The sequence below is a fragment of the Pan paniscus genome, chromosome 15 (assembly GCF_029289425.2).
Source record: "Pan paniscus chromosome 15, NHGRI_mPanPan1-v2.0_pri, whole genome shotgun sequence".
Taxonomy (NCBI): Eukaryota; Metazoa; Chordata; class Mammalia; order Primates; family Hominidae; genus Pan; species Pan paniscus.
The window spans coordinates 104,733,428-104,753,412 of record NC_073264.2 but is presented as its reverse complement, the minus strand read 5'-3'; the positions used below and the strand labels follow the sequence as shown (position 1 = coordinate 104,753,412).

The following is a 19,985-nucleotide window of genomic DNA, read 5'->3' as shown; positions in this document are numbered from 1 at the left end:
CTGAACTTCTGATAGCCACATCCAGCTCCTTTTTTTGGGTGAATATGAGCAGGTAAAAAATCAGTTTCTACAAAGACCACCCAACACACAAAGTGGGAGAAAGAGACTCAATATTATTTTGCTTTTAAACTCCAAATTAAAATATTTAAAATATTTGGAATTTTAACAAACATGCATTTTGTGGGAAAAGTGGTATAAAACACATCACTGGGCTGGTCGCGGTGGCTCACGCCTGTAATCACAACACTTTGGGAGGCTGAGGTGGGCAGGTCGTGAGGTCAAGCGATCAAGACCATCCTGGCCAACATGGTGAAACCCTGTCGCTTCTAAAAATACAAAAATTGGCTGGGTGTGTTGGCACGTACCTGTAGTCCCAGCTACTTGGGAGGCTGAGACAGGAGAATCGCTTGCACCTGGGAGGCAGAGGTTGCAGTGAGCTGAGATCGCGCCACTGCACTCCAGCCTGGGCGAACGAGCAAGACACCGTCTCAAAAAACAACAACAAAAAAACCAAAAACCCACATCACTGAGATAAGCTTTATTTTGTAACTATTTAAAAGCCCACAGAAATACTTTATTTGAATATGGCTGTCACAATTATATTAACCTAATTAAAAAAAAACTTGAGCATACAAATTTTTGGGTTAATCTTTTTTTTTTTTTTTTTTTTGGAGAGAGAGTTTTACTTGTCACCCAGGCTGGAGTGAGTGGCACGATCTCGGCTCACTGCAACCTCTGCCTCCCAGGTTCAAGCAATTCTCCTGCCTCAGCCTCCTGAGTAGCTGGGATGACAGGCGCCTGCCACAACACCCGGCTAATTTTTGTATTTTTAGTAGAGACGGGGTTTCACCATGTTGGCCAGGCTGGTCTCGAACTCCTGACCTCAGGTGATCCGCCCTCCTAAAGTGCTGGGATTACAGGCATGAGCCACCACACCCAGCTGGATAATCTTTTTTTTTTTTTTTTTTTTTTTTTTTTTTTAAGATGGAGTCTTGCTCTGTCACCCAGGCTGGAGTGCAGTGGTGCGATCTCGGCTCACTGAAACCTCTGCCTCCCGGGTTCAAGTGATTCTCCTGCCTCAGCCTCCCAAGTAGCTGAGACTACAGGCGTGCGCCAACATGCCCAGCTAATATTTGTATTTTTAGTAGAGCTGGGGTTACACCATGTTGGCCAGGATGGTTTTGATCTCTCCACCTCGTGATCCGCCAACCTCGGCCTCCCAAAGTGCTGAGATTACAGGCGTGAGCCACTGCGCCAGGCCAATCTTTTTTTTTTTCTTGAGATGGAGTCTTGCTTTGCCACCCAAGCTGGAGTGCAGTGGTACTATCTCAGCTCACTGCAACCTCTGCCTCCCAGGTTCAAGCAATTCTCCTGCCTCAGCCTCCCAAGTAGCTGGGACTATAGGCATGTGCCACCATGCCTGGCTAATTTTTATATTTTTAGTAGAGACGAAGTTTCACCATGTTGGCCAGGCTGGTCTCAAACTCCTGACCTCAAGTGATCCACCCACTCGGCCTCCCAAAGTGCTAGGATTATAGGCGTGAGCCACCATGCCAGGCCTAGAATAATCTTTTTTTTTTTTTTTTGAGACGGAGTCTCGCTTTGTCGTCAGGCTGGAGTGCAGTGGCACAATCTTGGCTCACTGCAACCTCTGCCTGCTGGGTTCAAGTGATTCTCATGCCTCAGCCTCCCGAGTAGCTGGGATTACAGGCACGTGCCACCACACCCAGCTAATTTTTGCATTTTTAGTAGAAACGGGGTTTCACCATGTTGGGCAGGATGGTCTCGATCTCCTGACCTCATGATCTGCCCACCTCGGCCTCCCAAAGTGCTGGGATTATAGGCGTGAGCCACCGCACCCGGCCAGAATAATCTTAATTACAATTTATTTGTGACCAAAAGTAACACATATCACAATCATTTAATTTTTTTTTTTTTTTTTTGAGATGGGAGTATTGCTCTGTCGCCCAGGCTGGAGTGCAGTGGCGCGATCTCAGCTCACTGCAACCTCCACCTACCGGGTTCATGCTATTCTCCCGCCTCAGCTTCCCAAGGAGCTGGGACTACAGGCACCCTCCATCATGCCTGGCTAATTTTTGTAGACAGGGTTTCACCATGTTTGGCCAGGCTGGTCTTGAACTGACCTCAGGTGATCCGCCCACCTTGGCCACCCAAAGTGCTGAGATTACAGGCATGAGCCAGTGCGCCTGGCCTTTTTTATTATTTTTTTAAATTTTTATTTGAGACAGGGTCTGGCTCTGTTGCCTAGTGGTAGGATCTTGGCTTAGTGCAGCCTGGACCTCACTGGCTCAATCAATCCTCGAAGCTCAGCCTCCCGAGTAGCTGGGACTACAGGCGCATGCTAGCATGCCCAGCTAATTTTTGCATGTTTTGTAGAGGCAGGGTTTCGCCATGTTGCCCAAACTGGTTCGAACTCCTGAGCTCAAGTGATTTGCTTGCCTTGGCCTCCCAAATTGTTGGGATTACAGGTATGAGTCACCATGCCTGGCCATTTAACCTTCGTGTTTAAGAAAAGAGGAAAATAGTGCTGCTGTTTCTTGTTAATTTGCTTATAGCATTGAAGAATCTACTAACATAGTTAACACCAAGAATCAAGTTAAACTTTTTGGCATGCAATAAAATTGCATTTGCTTTCATGTCCTCACACCGCACTGCATTCAGGACGCAGCCTGTGAGGACCCACCAGCTGACGACTCACAGTGAGGGTGGTGCTGACCCCACGGCCAGCACACCGATCGCTTGGCAGTCAGCTTCCACATCATTCCCGTCAGCAGACTTTTTTTTTCCAGTAAAACTTTATTAATTATTATTATTTTTCGATACAGAGTCTCGTTTGGTCTTCCAGGCTGGAGTGCAGTAGTGCGATCTTGGATCACTGCAACCTCCGCCTCCTGGGTTCAAGCGTCGCATGCCTCAGCCTCCAGAGCAGCTGGGATTACAGGTGCGTGCCACCACACCCAGCTAATTTTTTGTAGAGACAGGGTTTTGCCATGTTGTCCAGACTGATCTTGAACTCCTGATCTCAAGTGATCCACCCGCCTCGGCCTCCCAAAGTGCTGGGATTACAGGTGTGAGCCACCGTGCCTGGCCAATATTTTTAAATAGTTCTGTTTTGAATTGGTATAATTCGAAACACAGGAAACGGGCACCCAGTGCTTGGGCTTTATTTGACACCATGTCCGTGACAACAAGCTGGCCTAGAGCCCACATCAGCAGGCAGGCGGCCCACAGTGCCCCAGGACCTACCCTGCCCCCAAACAGGCCATGGGGCCCCTTAGGAAGATGTGGGGCTTCTTGAGATCAGCTCCAGTTTTTCTCAGAGCCCCTGTGAAAGGAGCTCCATCTGCTTCCTGTGGAAACCTGGACTCTGGCTGGGTCAGAGTGGACTCCTAGTTGCTCCTCTTCTTTTGTTTCTGTTTAAGCTTGTTCCAAATCCTTTCCAGGGCCACTTTTCCCATGAAGAAGGTGATGGCAAAATTGCGCTTGTACCAATCTCTGTAGAGAAACAGAGGATGCACAGGTGACACGGTGGCAGGGACTGAGGCTTGGTGCCCTGGCCCAGAAGTGGCTCTCAGTTGAGGATGAGTTCAACTGACCAGGCCTCAACTGCTTTGCCCTTTCCCCGCCCTTGTTAAAGCTAAACTATTCATAGAGGCCTGCCTCTCCTCGGCTGAGAGTGAGGCCCACTGGCGATGCCTGGAGTCCTCTCCAGCCTTGTTTCTGGAGGCCACCACCATCCTCCTTTGGTGTTTTTTTTTTTTTGAGATGGAGTCTCGGTCTGTCACCCAGGCTGGAGTGCAGTGGCGCGATCTCGGCTGACTGCACGCTCCGCCTCCCGGGTTCGCGCCATTCTCCTGCCTCAGCCTCCCGAGTAGCTGGGACTACAGGCGCCCGCCACCACACCCGGCTAATTTTTTGTATTTTTTTTTTAGTAGAGACAGGGTTTCACTGTGTTAGCCAGGATGGTTTCGATCTCCTGACCTCGTGACCCACCTGCCTCAACCTCCCAAAGTTCTGGGATTACAGGTGTGAGGCACCGCGCCCGGCCCCTCCTTTGGAGTTTTTTTTTGTTTTGTTTTTTCATCTTGCTTAGTTGTCCAGGCTGGAGTACAGTGGCACAATCTTGGCTCATTGCAACCTCTGCCTCCTGGGTTCAAGTAATTCTTCTGCCTCAGCCTCTTAAGTACTCCTTTGATTTTTGCTAAAAGATCCAAGAAAGCCCTTGGAAACCCCAGGCCTCCCGAGCTGGCAGCATTTTAGGGATGTGATGGGCCACGACCACTCTGGAGGCTTTGCATGGCAGGACAGAAAGTTCCTCTCCACCTGCAAACCACCTTTACATCTCCACCTACTTAAGCAATGCTGTCATGAGGAGCAGTGCCCAAAGTAAATAAGCGCTTCCAGGAGAAGAAAACCGGTAGCCCATGGGGATTACAGTTCTTCAAGGAAAAGCCATATTCCATTTCACTAATACAAACGACCTGATTCTATGACATGTAAAAGCAAGCTACACTTCTGCTGTTGCCACAGGGAAGGCAGGGGCAGGAGGTGGTGGTGGGGGCCAGGCTCCTCTAAGGCCTGATCTTGGGTAAGGCTGGTCCTCTTCACCCGAGTGCCACAGAGAAAACATGAAGCCCATCAGAGACTGTGCCCAGTGCAAACAAGCTACGTGTCCAAAGACCAGGGAAAGATTATACTCGCTTGTTTGAATGACTTAACTAATTCAGAGTAATACATGACAACCTTAGAAATGGAATCCAGATATTTCAGGACTAATCTTTAGGTCAGACTGTCCCTCACTGAGTCCATCCAGCCTTTGACTGTATCTATATTCTCTTTTTTTATTAGGGCCTCACTCTGTAGCCCAGGCTGGAGTGCAGTAGTGGGATCTCGGCTCACTGCAACCTCCACCTCCTGGGCTCATGGGATCCTCCTGCCTCAGCCTCCTGTAGCTGGGATTACAGGTGCACACTACCACACCAAGCTAATTTTTGTATTTTTTGTAGAGACAGGGTTTTGTCATGTTGTCCAGGCTGGTCTCAAACTCCTGGGCTCAAGCAATCCATCTGCCTTGGCCTCCCAAAGTGCTGGGAGTACAGGTGTGAGCTACCGTGCCTGGCCCATGTCGACATTCTTGAAGTCTGGCTTCACCTGCCCATCAGGCTTTGTAACTCTGTAACTGTTTTATATATATATATATATTTTTTTTAATTACTTATTTATTTATTTATTTATTGAGACAGGGTCTTACTCTGTCTGCCATCCAGGCTGGAATGCAGTGGCCGGATCTCGGCTCACTGTAGCCTTAACCTCCCAGGCTCAAGTGGTCCTCCTAGCTCAAGCCTTTCACTATGTTGCCCAGACTGGTCTTGAACTCCTGGACTCAAGTGATATACCCACCTTGGCCTCCCAAAGTCATGGGATTCCAGGTGTGAGCCACCGTATCCAACCTACAAATATTTTAAAGCAAATCTCAGATATCATGTCCTATTAATTTCACCTGTAAATACAGGTCATTATTATCTGTAACCAGCTAAAACCCCCCTTTTTTTTTTTTTTGAGATGGAGTTTTGTTCTCATTGCCCAGGCTGGAGTGCAATGGCACGATCTCAGCTCACCGCAACCTCCACCTTCCACGTTCAAGCGATTCTCCTGACTCAGCCTCCCGAGCAGCTGGGATTACAGGCATGTGCCACCACGCCCGGCTAATTTTATATTTTTAGTAGAGACAGGGTTTCTTCATGTTGGTCAGGCTGGTCTTGAACTCCTGACCTCAGGTGATCTGCCCACCTTGGCCTCCTAAAGTGCTAGGATTACAGGTGTGAACCACCGCACCCAACCTAAAAAAATTGGTATCTTTTTAAGCCACTGTAGTCACTTAAAAAATGAAGTTGATAGGCCAGGTGCAGTGGCTCACGCCTGTAATCCCAGCACTTTGGGAGGCCAAGGCAGGCGGATCACGAGGTCAGGAGATTGAGACCATCCTGGCTAACACAGTGAAACCCTGTCTCTACTAAAAATACAAAAAATTAGCCAGGCGTGCTGGCGGGTGCCTGTAGTCCCAGCTACTCGGGAGGCTGAGGCAGGAGAATGGCGTGAACCTGGGAGGTGGAACTTGCAGTGAGCGGAGATTGCGCCACTGCACTCCAGCCTGGGCGAGAGAGCGAAACTCCGTCTCAAAAAAAAAAAAAAAGAAGAAAAAGAAAAAAAAAAGTTGATAAAGTCTTGCAACTTTTACCTCTGATATAAACATGAATGTTGTTAAATTCAGGTAAGAAAACACTCCTACCTAATCTGGATGTGCTATTCAAATTTTCAGGAAAAGAGCAAACACCTACCTGTTATAATACATGTGCTTCTGAAAATTTTTACTTAAAAATTCCTTGTAGAAGTCCGCCATTTCTTCTGCATTCAATGTTGCTTTCTGACCTGAAAGGTAATTTCAGCTTAAACATTAAGACTTAAGGAGAAAGGATAAACAAAAAACTATTAGAGCTAATAAATGAGTTCAGCAAGCTTGCAGGATATATACAAGACCAATATACAAACATCAATTGTATTTCTATACACTAGCAATGAACAGTCTGAAAATGAAATCAAGAAAACAATTCTACTTATGATAGCATCAAAAATAATAAAAGACTTAGGAATAAATTTGAGAGGAGACGTGTAAGATGTGTACACTGAAAAATACAAAATAGGCTAGGTGCAGTGGGTCACGCCTATAATCCCAGCACTTTGGGAGGCCAAGGTGGGAGGATCACTTGAGGTCAGGAGTTCATGACCAGCGTGGCCAACATGGTGAAACCCCATCTCTACTAAAAATACAAATATTAGCCAGATGTGGTGACTCACGCCTGTAATCCTAGCACTTTGGGAGGCCGAGGCAGGTGGATCACCTGAGGTCAGGAGTTTGAGACCAGCTGGGCCAACATGGTGAAACCCTGTCTCTACTAAAAATACCGGGGCCGGTGGGGGTGGCAGAGGTTACAATGAGCCCAGATCATGCCACTTCACTCCAGCCTGGGCATAAGAGTAAAACTCCAAAAAAAAAAAAAAAAAAAAAAAGTCCAGGCGTGGTAGCTCATGCCTGTAATCCCAGCACTTTGGGAGGCCGGGCTGGGCCGATCAGAAGATCAAGAGATAGAGACCATTCTGGCCAACATGGTAAAACCTCATCTCTACTAAAAATACAAAAATTAGCTGGGCGTGGTGGTGCACGTCTGTAGTCCCAGCTACTTGGGAAGCTGAGGCAGGAGGATCACTGGGGACTAGGAGTTCAAGACCAGCCTGGGCAACATAATAAGACTCCAAAAAATAAAAAATAATCTCCAAAAAATAAAAAAAATAGCTAGGTATGGTGGTACATGCCTGTAGTCTTAGCTACTCAAGAGGCCGGGGAAGGAGGGTCACCTGAGCCCAGGAGTTCAAGGTTGCAGTGAGCCATGATCATACCACTGCACTCCAGCCTGGGCAACAGAGCCAGACCCTGTCTCGTTAAAAAAAAAAAAAAAAAAGGCCAGGTGCAGTGGCTCACGCCTATAATCTCAGCACTTTGGGAGGCTGAGGTGGGTGGATCACCTGAGGTCAGGAGTTCGAGACCAGCCTGGCCAACGTGCTGAAACACCGTCTCTACTAAAAATACAAAAATTGGCCGGGCATGGTAGCAGGCACCTGTAATCCCAGCTACTCAGGAGGCTGAGGCAGGAGAATTGCTTGAACTCAGGAGGTGGAGGTTGCAATGAGCCGAGATCGTGCCATTGCACTCCAGCCTGGGCAACAACAGCGAAACTCCGTCTCCAAAAACAAAAAACAAACAAACAAAAAACAACAAAAAAGGGCCGGGCATGGTGGCTCACGCCTGTAATCCCAGCACTTTGGGAGGCCGAGGCAAGTGGATCACAAGGTGAGGAGATCGAGACCATCCTGGCCAACATGGTGGAACCCCGTCTCTACTAAAAGTACAAAAATTAGCCGGGTGTAGTGGCGTGCGTCTGTAGTCCCAGTTACTCGGGAGGCTGAGGCAGGAGAATTGCTTGAACCCGGGAGGTGGAGGTTGCAGTGAGCCGAGATCATACCATTGCACTCCAGCCTGGCGACAGAGCGAGACTCTGTTTCCAAAAAAAAAAAAAAGAGAAAAAAACCTATAGAACGGGAGAAAAACATTTGCTAATCATCCATCTAATAAGGGTCGAGTATCGAGAATATGTAAATAACTTTTTTTTTTTTTAAGACGGAGTTTCGCTTTTGTTGCCCAGGCTGTAGTGCAATGGCACGATCTCGGCTCACCACAACCTCCACCTGCCAGGTTCAAGCAATTCTCCTGCCTCAGCCTCCCGAGTAGCTGGGATTACAGGTATGCGCCACCACGCCCAGCTAATTTTTTGTAGTTTTAGTAGAGACAGGTTTCTCCATGTTGGTCAGGCTGGTCTCGAACTCCCAACCTCAGGTGATCCACCCGCCTTGGCCTCCTAAAGTGCTGGTATTACAGGCGTGAGCCACCGCGCCTGGCCAATAACTCTTTTATCTCAGCAACAAAAAGACAAATCATCCTATTTATTTATTTATTTAGAGACAGAGTCTTGCTCTGTCACCCACGCTGGAGTGCAGTGGCGCAATCTCAGCTCACTGCAACCTCTGCCTTCTGGGTTCAAGCGATTCTCCTGCCTCAGCCTCCTGAGTAGCTGGGATTACAGGCACACACCACCATGCCTGGCTAATTTTTGTATTTCTAGTAGAGACGGGGTTTCACCACATCGGTCAGACTGGTCTTGAACTCCTGACTTCGTGATCCGCCCACCTTGGCCTCCCAGAGTGCTGGGATTACAGGAGTGAGCCACCGCACCTGGCCAAATCATCCACTTTTAAAATGGGCAAAGGATTTAAACAGGAATTTCTCCAAAAAAGATACACGAATAACCAATAAGCACATGACAAGATGCTCAACACCATGGGAAATCAGAAAGACAAAGGCATGCCACGTCACGCCCGCTAGGATAGCTATTATTAAACACAGACAATAACAAGTGTTGACAAGGATGTAGAGAAACTAGAACTCTCATACATTGCTGGTGGAAATAAAAAAATAGGTCAGGCCACTCTGAAAAACAGCTTTGTAATTCCTGAGAAAGTTAAACACAGACTTCGTGATCATAAGACCCACGTGGCATTATAGAGAGGTATTTGGCCTTTGTCCCCTGTTCCTGGCACAGAGCTCCTAAAACCTCAGAACCTCCTGAGTGATGAAGGGTGATAGCAGCTGCTCCTGTTCGAATGGGGCAGCTCTGGAGGGCTCCTGTACAGCTTTGGGATGGGGGCCGGAAAGACCAAGCCTTGATTGGAAGCTCAAAACTTTCAGTTTCGGGGAAAGGAGAGGGAGTAGAGATTGAGCTAATTACCAACGGCCAATGATTTAATCAACCATGCCTACCTCATGAGACCTCCATAAAAATCCCTAAACCATGGGGTTCAGAGAGCATCCGGGCTACTGAACATATCGAGGTGCTGGGAGGCCAGGCACGGTGGCTCACGCCTGTTATCCCAGTGCTTTGTGGGGCCGAGGGAGGGTCGCTTGAGCCCAGGAGGCTGACGCTGCAGTGAGCCATGATCATGCCACTGCACTCAGCCTGGGCGACAGAGTGAGACCTGCTCAAAAAAACAAACAAACAAACAAAAGGTGCTGGGAGGATGGCATGCCCAGAGAGGGCGCAGGGGCTCCGCATGCCCCCATATCTCGCCATGTGCATCTCTGCTATCTGGCTGTCCCTGAGTTGTATCCTTAATAATAAACCGCTAAGAGTAAGTAAAACACCATTCTGAATGTTGTGATCCATTCTAGCAAATTATCAATCCTGTGGAGGGGGTCATAGTCTGATTTATAGCCTGTCAGGCAGAGGGACAAGTGGCCCAGGACTGGCAACCGGCAAAGGATTTAAACAGGAATTTATCCAAAGAGAAAGACTGCCTCAGTGGAGGCAATCTTGTGGGACTGGGTCTTTAACCTGTGGCATCAGACATGAACTCCAAGTAGACAGTGTCAGAATTGAACTGAATTGCTGGACACCTATAGCTGGTGTCGAGGAGTTGGAGAAGTGGAATTAGAGAAGACACCAGGTATTTGGTCTCAGGAGGAAAAAAGACTCTTTTTTTTTTTTTGAGATGGAGTCTTGCTCTGTCGCCCAGGCTGAAGTGCAATGGCACAATCTCGGCTCACTGCAACCTCCACCTCCCGGGTTCCAGTGAATTCTCCTGCTTCAGCCTCCTGAGTAGCTGGGATTACAGGCGCCCGCCACCACACCCAGCTAATTTTTTGTATTTTTAGTAGAGATCGGGTTTCACCATGTTGGCCAGGCTGGTCATGAACTCCTGACCTCAAGTGATCCGTCCACCTTGGCCTCCCAAAGAGCTGGGATTACAGACGTGAGCCACCGCGCCAGGCCAAAAAGACTCTTAACTCAGCAGTTCACCTGTAGGTATACACAGGATTATTCACAGTAGCATAATTCGTAATAGCCAAAGGGTAGAAATAATCCAAATGTTCATCAACTAGTAAGTGGATAAACAAAACATGGTATATCCGTATAGAATATTATACAGCCATTAAAAAAATCTCCAAAGTGCTAATACATGAGACAATATAAATAAGTCTTGAAAACGTTATGAACCTAAGTGAAAAAAAGGCAGACACAAAAGACCACATATTGTATGATTCCATTTATCTGGAAATGTTCAGAATAGGCAAATCCAGAGATATAAAGTGGGCTGCCAGGGTTAGGTGAGGCAGGAATTGAGTCTGGCTAATGGGTGTGGGGTTTCTTCTTGAGGTGATGAAAATGTTCAGAATTAGTGATGTAGTTGTACAATCTTTTTTTTTTTTTTTTTGAGACGGAGTCTCGCTCTGTCGCCCAGGCTGGAGTGCAGTGGTGCGATCTCGGCTCACTGCAAGCTCCACCTCCCGGGTTCACGCCATTCTCCTGCCTCAGCCTCCCGAGTAGCTGGGACCACAGGCGCCCGCTACCACGCCCGGCTAATTTTTTGTATTTTTATTAGAGACGGGGTTTCATTGTGTTAGCCAGGATGGTCTCGATCTCCTGACCTCGTGATCCGCCCGCCTCGGCCTCCCAAAGTGCTGGGATTACAGGCGTGAGCCACCGCGCCCGGCCAGTTGTACAATCTTGTGACTACTAAAAGCCATGGAATTATACAGTTTAAAAGGGTGAATTTAGGCAGGGCACGACAAGGAGACTCCATCTCAAAAAAAAAAAAAAAAAAAAAAAGGGCAGGGTGAATTTTATGGTATGTGAATCGTATCTAAAGGTCACAGCATAATTCATTTTCTTCACAAGTGATTACGACCCAGGCGGGTATGTCTACCATACACAATGAGTGACGGGTTTCATCACGCACACTCCTGCAGGTTCTGCGGAGGAACTGGGAGCCACCGCTACACGGGAATGAAATGTGTCCTAACTTGAACGCGTCCTAGGTTAACAGCCTGCCCATTCCTGGGACAGGTCCCGGCCTGACTACTCCATCCCCGCGTGCTGGTGGGGCTGTTTACACATGAGGACCAGTGCCGCTTGCCTCTGTGGCACTCCCAGGGCGGTGGCCACGCTCAGGCTCACCCACACGCAAGAGAGGTAGGAAGGCCACGCGGCAGGACCCACAGCCCGTTACAGGGAGTGGCAGGGCTGCCCTGAAGTAGGGTCCCCAAAACAGCCCAGGGGACAGTCTCATGCCCCCCAGCTATGGTTCAGGGACCAGGGAATGAAACCACATCCAGGGTGGCGGGCGCAGGAGGCGCACTCTGACTTAGAAGCCCCAGTCCCCGAACAGGAAGTGAGGTCTCTTGTAAGAGCGCTGGGCTCTGGCTCAGGGGCTCCTGCATCTCCAGCATTTCCCATGCGGAGGCGCGGAGGCCACGCTCAGCTCCTACCCAGGGTGCTCGCTAGCCTCCCCGGCAGACTGCTTTTCCCTGAAGGTGCCACCTCCAGCAGAGCGCATACCACCCTGTGGCACAGCTAATGCTGATGCTCCGGCCCAAGGGGAAGTGGGCAAAGTGGCCAAAGGCATGATTCCACCCTCCCTCCACAGAGCAGGGAGGGTGTCTGGCAACCCCTTTATTCCCACAGACAGAAACAAACACTCAGACGGCACGGCACAAGCACGGCTGTCCCCTAGCCACACGGCAGACAGGACAGGAGCCACGTGTCCTCTGGCCGCCCGGGCAGGTCTGGTGCCACCGGAATGAAGAACAGTTTAACTCTACAGCCCCCTGCTCTGCTTTTCCCTTCAGTTCTGCCGTTTCCTACGTCATCTGGGGCTACTTCATTTTCTTCTGTGCCTCGGTTTACTCAACTGTGTAAGGGAGATGGCGGCAGCACAGCCGTCCCCTCCAACCATGGTTTTTCTTTCCATGGTTTCAGTTACCCGAGGTAAAGTGGGGTCTGAAAATATTAAATGGAAAATTCCAGAAATGAACAAGTCATAAGTTTTGAACTGCATGCTGTTCTGAGTAGCATGATGAAACCTCCCAAGGTCCTGCTCCGACCAGCCCAGGAGGCGACTCCTCCCTCTGTCCAGCACCTCCACAGTGTAGACGCGCCCCACTCGTTACTCACTCAGCAGCTGTCTCGGTGATCAGATCCACTGTCGTCATACGGCAGTGCTTGTGTCTGAGTAACCCTTATTTACTTGGTAATGGTCGCAAAATACAAGATTAGAGATGCTGGCATATTGTTACACTTGTTCTATTTTATTAGTTATCATTGCTAGTCTCTCATGCCTAATTTATAAACTTTATCATAGCTAAAAATGAAAAAGTTGTCCCTTGGTATCGATAGGAGGTTGGTTCCAGGACTCCTACAGATACCAACATTTCAGGATGCTCAAATCCTTTATATAAAATGGTGTAATAGGCTGGGCGCGGTGGCTCACGCCTGTAATCCCAGCACTTTGGGAGGCCAAGACGGGCAGATCACCTGAGGTTGGGAGTTCCAGAACAGCCTGACCGAAATGGAGAAACTCCATCCCTACTAAAAATACAAAAAAAATTAGCCGGGCGTGGTGGCACATGCCTGTAATCCCAGCTACTCAGGAGGCTGAGGCAGGAGAATTCCTTGAACCAAGGAGGCAGAGGTTGCGGTGAGCTGAGATTGCGCCACTGCACTCCAGCCTGGGCAACAAGAATGAAACTCCGTCTCAAAAAAAAAAAAAAAAAACACAACAGGCCAGGGATAGTGGCTCACGCCTGTAATCCCAGCACTTTGGGAGGCTGAGGTGGGTGGATCTGAGGTGAAGAGATTGAGACCATCCTGGCCAACATGGGAAACCTCATCTCTACTAAAAATACAAAAAAAATTAGCTTGGTGTGGTAGCACACACCTGTAGTCCCAGCTACTCAGGAGGCTGAGGCAGGAGAATTGCTTGAACCCGGGAGGTGGAGGTTGCAGTGAGCCAAGATAGGGCCACTGCACTCCAGCCTGGCGACAGAGCGAGACTCTGCTTCAAAAAACAAAAAAACCCACAAAAAACAAAAAACAAAAATTAGCTGGGTGTGGTGGCAGATGCCTGTAGTCCTCACTATTTGGGAGGCTGAGGCAGGAGAATTGCTTGAACCCAGAGGCGGAAGCTGCAGTGAGCAGAGACTGCACCACTGCACTCCAGCCTGGGTGACAGATTGATACTCCATCTCGAAAAATAAATGAAATAAAATATAATGTTGTAATAAACCTAGGCAACATAGAAAAAAATTCTACAAAAAAATTTTTTTTAAATTAGCGAGGCATGGTGGCATGTGCCTGTAATCCCAGCAACTTGGGAGGCTGAGGCAGGAGGATGGCTTGAGCCTGGGAGGTTGAAGCTCCAGGGAGCCACGATCACGCCACTGCACTCCAGCCTGAGTAGCAGAGCAAGGCTTTGTCTCCAAATATTTGCAAATAACCTACTTGCATCCTCCCATATGCTTTAAGTCATCTCTGGATTACTTATGATACTTAATACAATGTAAATGCTGTATGAACAGTTGTCATGCTGTACTTTTTTTTTTTTTTTGAGACAGAGTCTTGCTTTGTTGCCCAGGCTAGAGTGCAGTGGCATGATCTCGGCTCACTGCAGCCTCCATCTCCCAAGTTCAAATGATTCTCCTGCCTCAGCCTCCCAAGTAGCTGGGATTACAGGCATATGCCACCACGTCCAGCTAAGTTTTGTGTCTTTAGTATAGACGGGATTTCACATTGTTGGCCAGGCTGGTCTCGAACTCCTGACCTCAGATGATCTGCCCGCCTCAGCCTCCCAAAGTGCTAGGATTACAGGCGTGAGCCACCGTGCCCGGCCGTTATGCTGTACTTCTAAATTTTTCTATTTTTGGCCGGGCGCGGTGGCTCATGCCTGGAATCCCAGAACTTTGGGAGGCCGAGGTGGGTGGATCATCTGAGGTCAGGAGTTTGAGACCAGCCTGGCCAACATGGTGAAACCCTGCCTCTACTAAAAATACAAAAATTAGTCAGGTGTGGTGGTGTGTACCTGTAGTCCCAGCTACTCAGAAGGCTGAGGCAGGAGAATCGCTTGAACCAGGAGGCAGAGTTTGCAGTGAGCCGAGATCATGCCACTGCACTCCAGCCTGGGTGATAGAGTGAGACTCCATCTAAAAAGAAAAATTTGTATTTTTTATTTTCAATATTTTATTGTTTATATGTTTATTGTTTTCAATATTTTTCAATCTGTGGTTGGTTGAACTGAGGACATAGGGGAGGGACAACCGTGTAGGGAAAAACCTAGTGTACATACAGGGCTTGGTACTAGCCTCAGTCTTAGGCATTCACTGGGGGTCTTGGAATGTATCCCTCGGATAAAGAGGGCCTACTCTGTCTCATGTGTTACTGTTAATACACATATAGGGCACTCAAAACTGTGTCCGTACTCAGAGGTTGAGGCAGGAAGACTGCTTGAGGCCAGCCTGGTCAACATAGCGAGACGTCATCTGGGATGGACAGAGGCCAAGACTGTCCCCACCTGGCTGTGTGGCCCCAGAGCTGTGACTTACCTCCATCTCAGTTTCTTCCTCTCTAGTGTGTGACAGCAACCGCGCACCTCATGAAGCTACACTCCGTCAGTGTGGCAGGAGGGGCGCGGCTGGCACAGAAGTGCTTGCTTGTGGTCACTGCTGTTAGGGTGACCACAGGAGTAGCCCGAAGGCAGGGGTACCAGCTGCTGCCACCTGACTCCATTGACACGGGCGTCCCTCAGGACAGGTCTCCTTGCATTTGGCTCGAACACCCCCAGGCCAAGGCTCAACAGGCAGCAGAAGCACTGTAATATTTGCTAAGCAGGGCACCATCCACACTGCAGCACTGCAGCTTAATACCAAACCTACCGCTAAGTTCAGGGAAAGAGGCAAAACACCGAGTTCACCACACTTACTGAAAACCGAGTGGGTGTTTCATAAATACTTAGGAGACTGACTTAAACTAAACCCATCTTGATGGTACGCTTCCTGCCACTGTATAAACACTCTGGGAATGAAATACATTAGAGGAATTCTCCCACAATACTGCCTGCCTTACAAATGAGATTTAATTTTGAGACTGGCAGAACTGAAATCACAGTATTCTGCTGCTTGCACTTCAAATTCAATCACTCATTTTTCTGCACTGCTGCAGAATATTCCAGTGAAGGCCAGTAAGTGGGTAGGCCACCACAGCCTTATCCGTTCTTCTAGTACTGGGCATTTCCATTCTTCCCATTCTTCTGCAATGAAAGATCGTGCTGCAAGGAACACACAGCTGAACTCTTCCCATGTTTCCCCACATGAATTTTTTTTTTGGAGACAGTCTGGCTCTGTCACTCAGGCTGGAGTGCAGTGACACAATCTCGGCTCACTGCAGCCTCCACCCCCTGGGCTCAAGTGATCCTCCCACCTCAGCCTCCCGAGTAGTTGGGACTACAGACACATACTGCCAAACTTGGCTTTTTTTTTTTTTTTTTTTTTTGAGATGGAGTTTCACTCTTGCTGCCCAGGCTGGAGTGCAATGGTGCAATCTCGGCTCAGTGCAACTTCCGCCTCCGGGGTTCAAGCGATTCTTCTGCCTCAGCCTCCTGAGTAGCTGGGATTACAGGCATGCATCACCACGACTGGCTAATTTTGTATTTTTAGTAGAGATGGAGTTTCTTCATGTTGGTCAGGCTGGTCTCAAACTCCTGACCTCAGGTGATCCGCCTGCCTCAGCCTCCCAAAGTGCTGGGATTACAGGCATGAGCCACTGCACCCGGCCTTAATTATTTTTATTTTTAAATTTTTTGTAGACAAAGGGTTTTACCATGTTGCCCAGGCTGGTCTCAAACTCCTGGGCTCAAGTGATCCACCCACCTCAGCCTCGCAAAGTGGTGGGATTACAGGTATGAGCCACCAAGCCTGGCTCTCACATGAATTCTTAGAGATGATTCATGAGCATCATTTGCCTGCTTCCTGGGGTATATGTAAATATGTGTAGCTAAATCCTTCTGGAAAAGGGGCTGAGGATTTTCTGCTGCCATCCACCTTTGATGTAACTCCGCCAGCACTGAGTCTCAAGACTGAAAACATTCCCCTATGAACTGAGTAAGCATGAAATGATGACTTCTTGTTGCATATGCACTGTAGGCTGGGCGCGGTGGCTCATGCCTGTAATCCCACTACTTTGGGAGACTGAGATGAGAAGATCACTTGAGGTCAGGAGTTTGAGACCAGCCTGGTCAACATGGTGAAACTCCGTCTACGAAACACACACACACACACACAAATTAGCCAGGTGTGGGGGCGGGTGCCTATAATCCCAGCCACTTGGGAGGCTGAGACAGGAGAATTGCTTGAACCCGGAGGTGGAGACTGCAGTGAGCCGAGATCACGCCACTGCACTCCAGCCTGGTGACAGAGTGAGACTCCATCTCAAAAAAATAAACAAATATGCCTTGTAAAATTTAGAGTTTGAACAATTTTTTCTTCTTGTAGTCACGTTATTTGTCTATAAATGTGTGTTATTTCTGCGTATTTGTGGCAGCTTTTCCTGAAGTCCAAATTGCCCGTGTTGTTTTGCTGCCAGCACTTGCCCTTCCTCACATTTCCGGGACACCGATCCCTGCGCCTACCCAGCCCTCTGATCCTTTGCCAGCAGGCCTGCTCTTTTGCCTGCTTCCTCCCGTCTCCATGGCAGCAGCCAGGCTCTCTGCACAAGCCCCACCTCTGCCTCAGCTAATCCGGGCACGTCCCAACCAGGCTGGAGCCAGCCTGAGGAAAGGCAGCCTCCTCAGCTGACTGCTTCTTTGAACTTAGGAGGGATAAACAAGGAGGCAGAGAAAGCCAGTTTATAGCATGAGAAAGGTAAGGCAGTGGCCTAGGAGAAAAGTTTAAACATGAGGAAGAAATTGCTCTGGTCCTAGCATCTGAGCACAGGCCATGACTGGGGCCAGCTCCACCCGCCTCTGGGTACTGAGCCACCTCCACATATGCTCAGCAAACTCTCCTGTCCAGAAACCTGGATCAAAAGGAGTCTTAACACAGACGTTTTCAGCTTTTATGTTCTTGAATATCTCTGTCTTCACCCTCAAGCTCAGGACGGTATCATTCCTCCAGATAATGGTGAGTCTGTTATATCCTATTAGATGCTCTACAGCTGCGAACTATGTATCTAACTCTTTAATCCATAAACAATCGACTTTCTTTTTTTATTTTTTTGAGACAGAGTCTCGCTCTGTCACCCAGGCTGGAGTGCAGTGGCGCAATCTCGGCTCACCGCAACCTCCGCCTCCTGGGTTCAAGTGATTCTCCTGCCTCAGTCTCCTGAGTAGCTGGGATTATAGGCGAGTGCCACCACGACCAGCTAATTTTTGTATTTTTAGTAGAGACGGGGTTTCACCATGTTGATCAGGCTGGTCTCGAACTCCTGACCTTGTGATTCCCCTGCCTCAGCCTCCCAAAGTGCTGGGATTACAGGCGTGAACCACCGCGCCCGGCCTGACTTTTAATAATTAACTTTTTGGCCAGGCACGGTGGCTCACGCCTGTAATCCCAGCACTTTGGGAGGCTGAGGCGAGTGGACTGCTTGAGCTCAGGAGTTTGAGACCAGCCTGGGCAACACGGCAAAACTCCGTCTCTACAAAAAACACAAAACTTAGCCAGGTGTGGTGCTGGCGTGCACCTGCAGTCCTAGCTACTTGGGAGGCTGAAGTGGGAGGATCACTTGAGCCCAGGAGGTCAAGGCTGCAGTAAGCCTAGATGGTGTCACTGCATTCCAGCCTGGGAGACAGAGTGAGACCCTGACTCAAAAAACAAAAAAAGAAATTAATAATAATTAACATTTTGACCCACTGGAATACATTTGTATTGCAGAGAGAACGAATCTAAATTTGTTCTTTTGGGCCAAAGGTTTCTCCAATATCACGTATTCAACAAAGCTCCCCTTCTCTTGGCTCTTGGGGACCTACATCCTCATGCAACCGTGTACAAGACATGTGCTCTGGCCCAAGGTGACACGCCTGCTGCCCCACTCCCACTGCAGGCACCGTGGCCTGCTCACTTTCAACAGCTGCCAGAGCAGGCAGCTCCCTGTATGTTTCCCTTCCTTAACACATCCTGTCCTATTACCAAATTCAGTTTCAAACCTAATTTAAGGCCAGCCTTTCAACACTCAGCAAAGCCATCAATAGGATTCTGGGACCTTAGTAAGAATCAAAACAACTTCTCCCATCTGTTAGGAGAGTGGCTGTCTCCAAAGCACTTCCAAGCTATGAGCCGACCTAGTCCTACCTGATATGATGACAGACCTATGGACACGGCACATGTGGTGTGCACACAAGCACACACATGTACACACGTGCACGTATGCACACACATGCGTGCACACACATGCGTGCACACGCACGCATACACGGCCAGGTCAGCATGGAATGCGCTGACAGCCATGGGGCGCGGCGAGGCCCAGTAAGGCTTTGCAATCCGACTCCCGATGTGAGAATCCAGGCCACGCCACATTCTCATTGTGCAATTCTGGTGAAGCCTCAGGTTGCTCATCTATAAAATGGTAAAGATAACAGTGTCTACTTCATTGGGTCACTGTGGGAAATGCAACAGGTGATATCTGCACAGGACTTGCACAGTGTCCAGCACAGGACCCAAAACTGTGAGTGCTCATTCTCATGCTTACTGCTGGATGCAGCATCTGCTCCAGCTCTGCTCCGCAAGACCCCACCTCTCCAGGGCCCGCAAGACCCCACCTCTCCAGGGCCCGCAAGACCCCACCTCTCCAGCAGCCAGCAAATAGCAACAGAGGTCCTGGCACGGGGGTGACTCAAGCTCCTGGCCCTTTATTCCAAATGAATCAGGTGAGGCAAAGGATTAGTAGGAATGGCACTTTAGCCCAATGACAGACTTGGCTTTTGGGGTCGATGATTTTGGATTTTCTATCAGAACAACTTTTTGGCAGCAGACATCTGTTTAACGAACAGCATGAGATGTTATTCAGGCCTAACACTGACACCAAGAGAAAATAAGGAGAGGCTATTTTGAGCACTGAACTGAGATCAGGAATCAGAAGAAAAGCTGGTTTGGAGGGAGAAGCTGCAAAGGCTGAGACCTCAGGACGAAAGTCAAAGGTCAGAGGTTGGTCATCCATCATAACCACCTAAAATCCTGAGAGAAAAAAGGGAGCTGGAGATTGGAGAGCCATGCCTGGGAACTGGGTGTGCAAGAGAACTTGGACAGGGGTGTGCCGAGCACTGCCCCAAAGCAGGCCAAGGACTGCCCTGAACTTCCCCACCTCTCTCACTGCCCTTCCTTTCCCTTTTCATGGACTAGCTCAAACCCAAAGAAAGCAAAAAAAAAAATCAAACAAACACACTAACCTGATTCAGTTCTCAGGCCCAGGCCTTTAGTTTTTAGTCTTGAGTGAATAAATTCTTCTTTTTCCTTAAAAAAAAAAAAAAAAAAAAAA

General features: G+C 48.7%; 1 protein-coding gene across 2 annotated transcripts in view; it reads right to left on the bottom strand.

The window, feature by feature from the left end:
• Positions 1 to 2,797: 2,797 nt before the first annotated feature.
• Positions 2,798 to 19,985, bottom strand: part of LOC100994669 (cytochrome c oxidase assembly factor 8) — a 28,378-nt gene continuing 11,190 nt past the window's right edge. The window contains exons 3-5 of one of the 2 annotated variants that reach the window (XM_003807063.6): positions 19,897 to 19,960; positions 6,360 to 6,450; positions 2,798 to 3,516 (exon numbers count right to left, since the gene is read on the bottom strand). In XM_003807063.6, the coding sequence (XP_003807111.3) occupies positions 3,411 to 3,516; positions 6,360 to 6,450; positions 19,897 to 19,960 (261 nt within the window). In that variant the 3' untranslated portion in view covers positions 2,798 to 3,410. Of the gene's footprint in view, positions 3,517 to 6,359; positions 6,451 to 14,544; positions 14,666 to 19,896; positions 19,961 to 19,985 lie in introns of those variants that run through there. The other variant, XR_008620993.2, reaches the window with a different exon arrangement.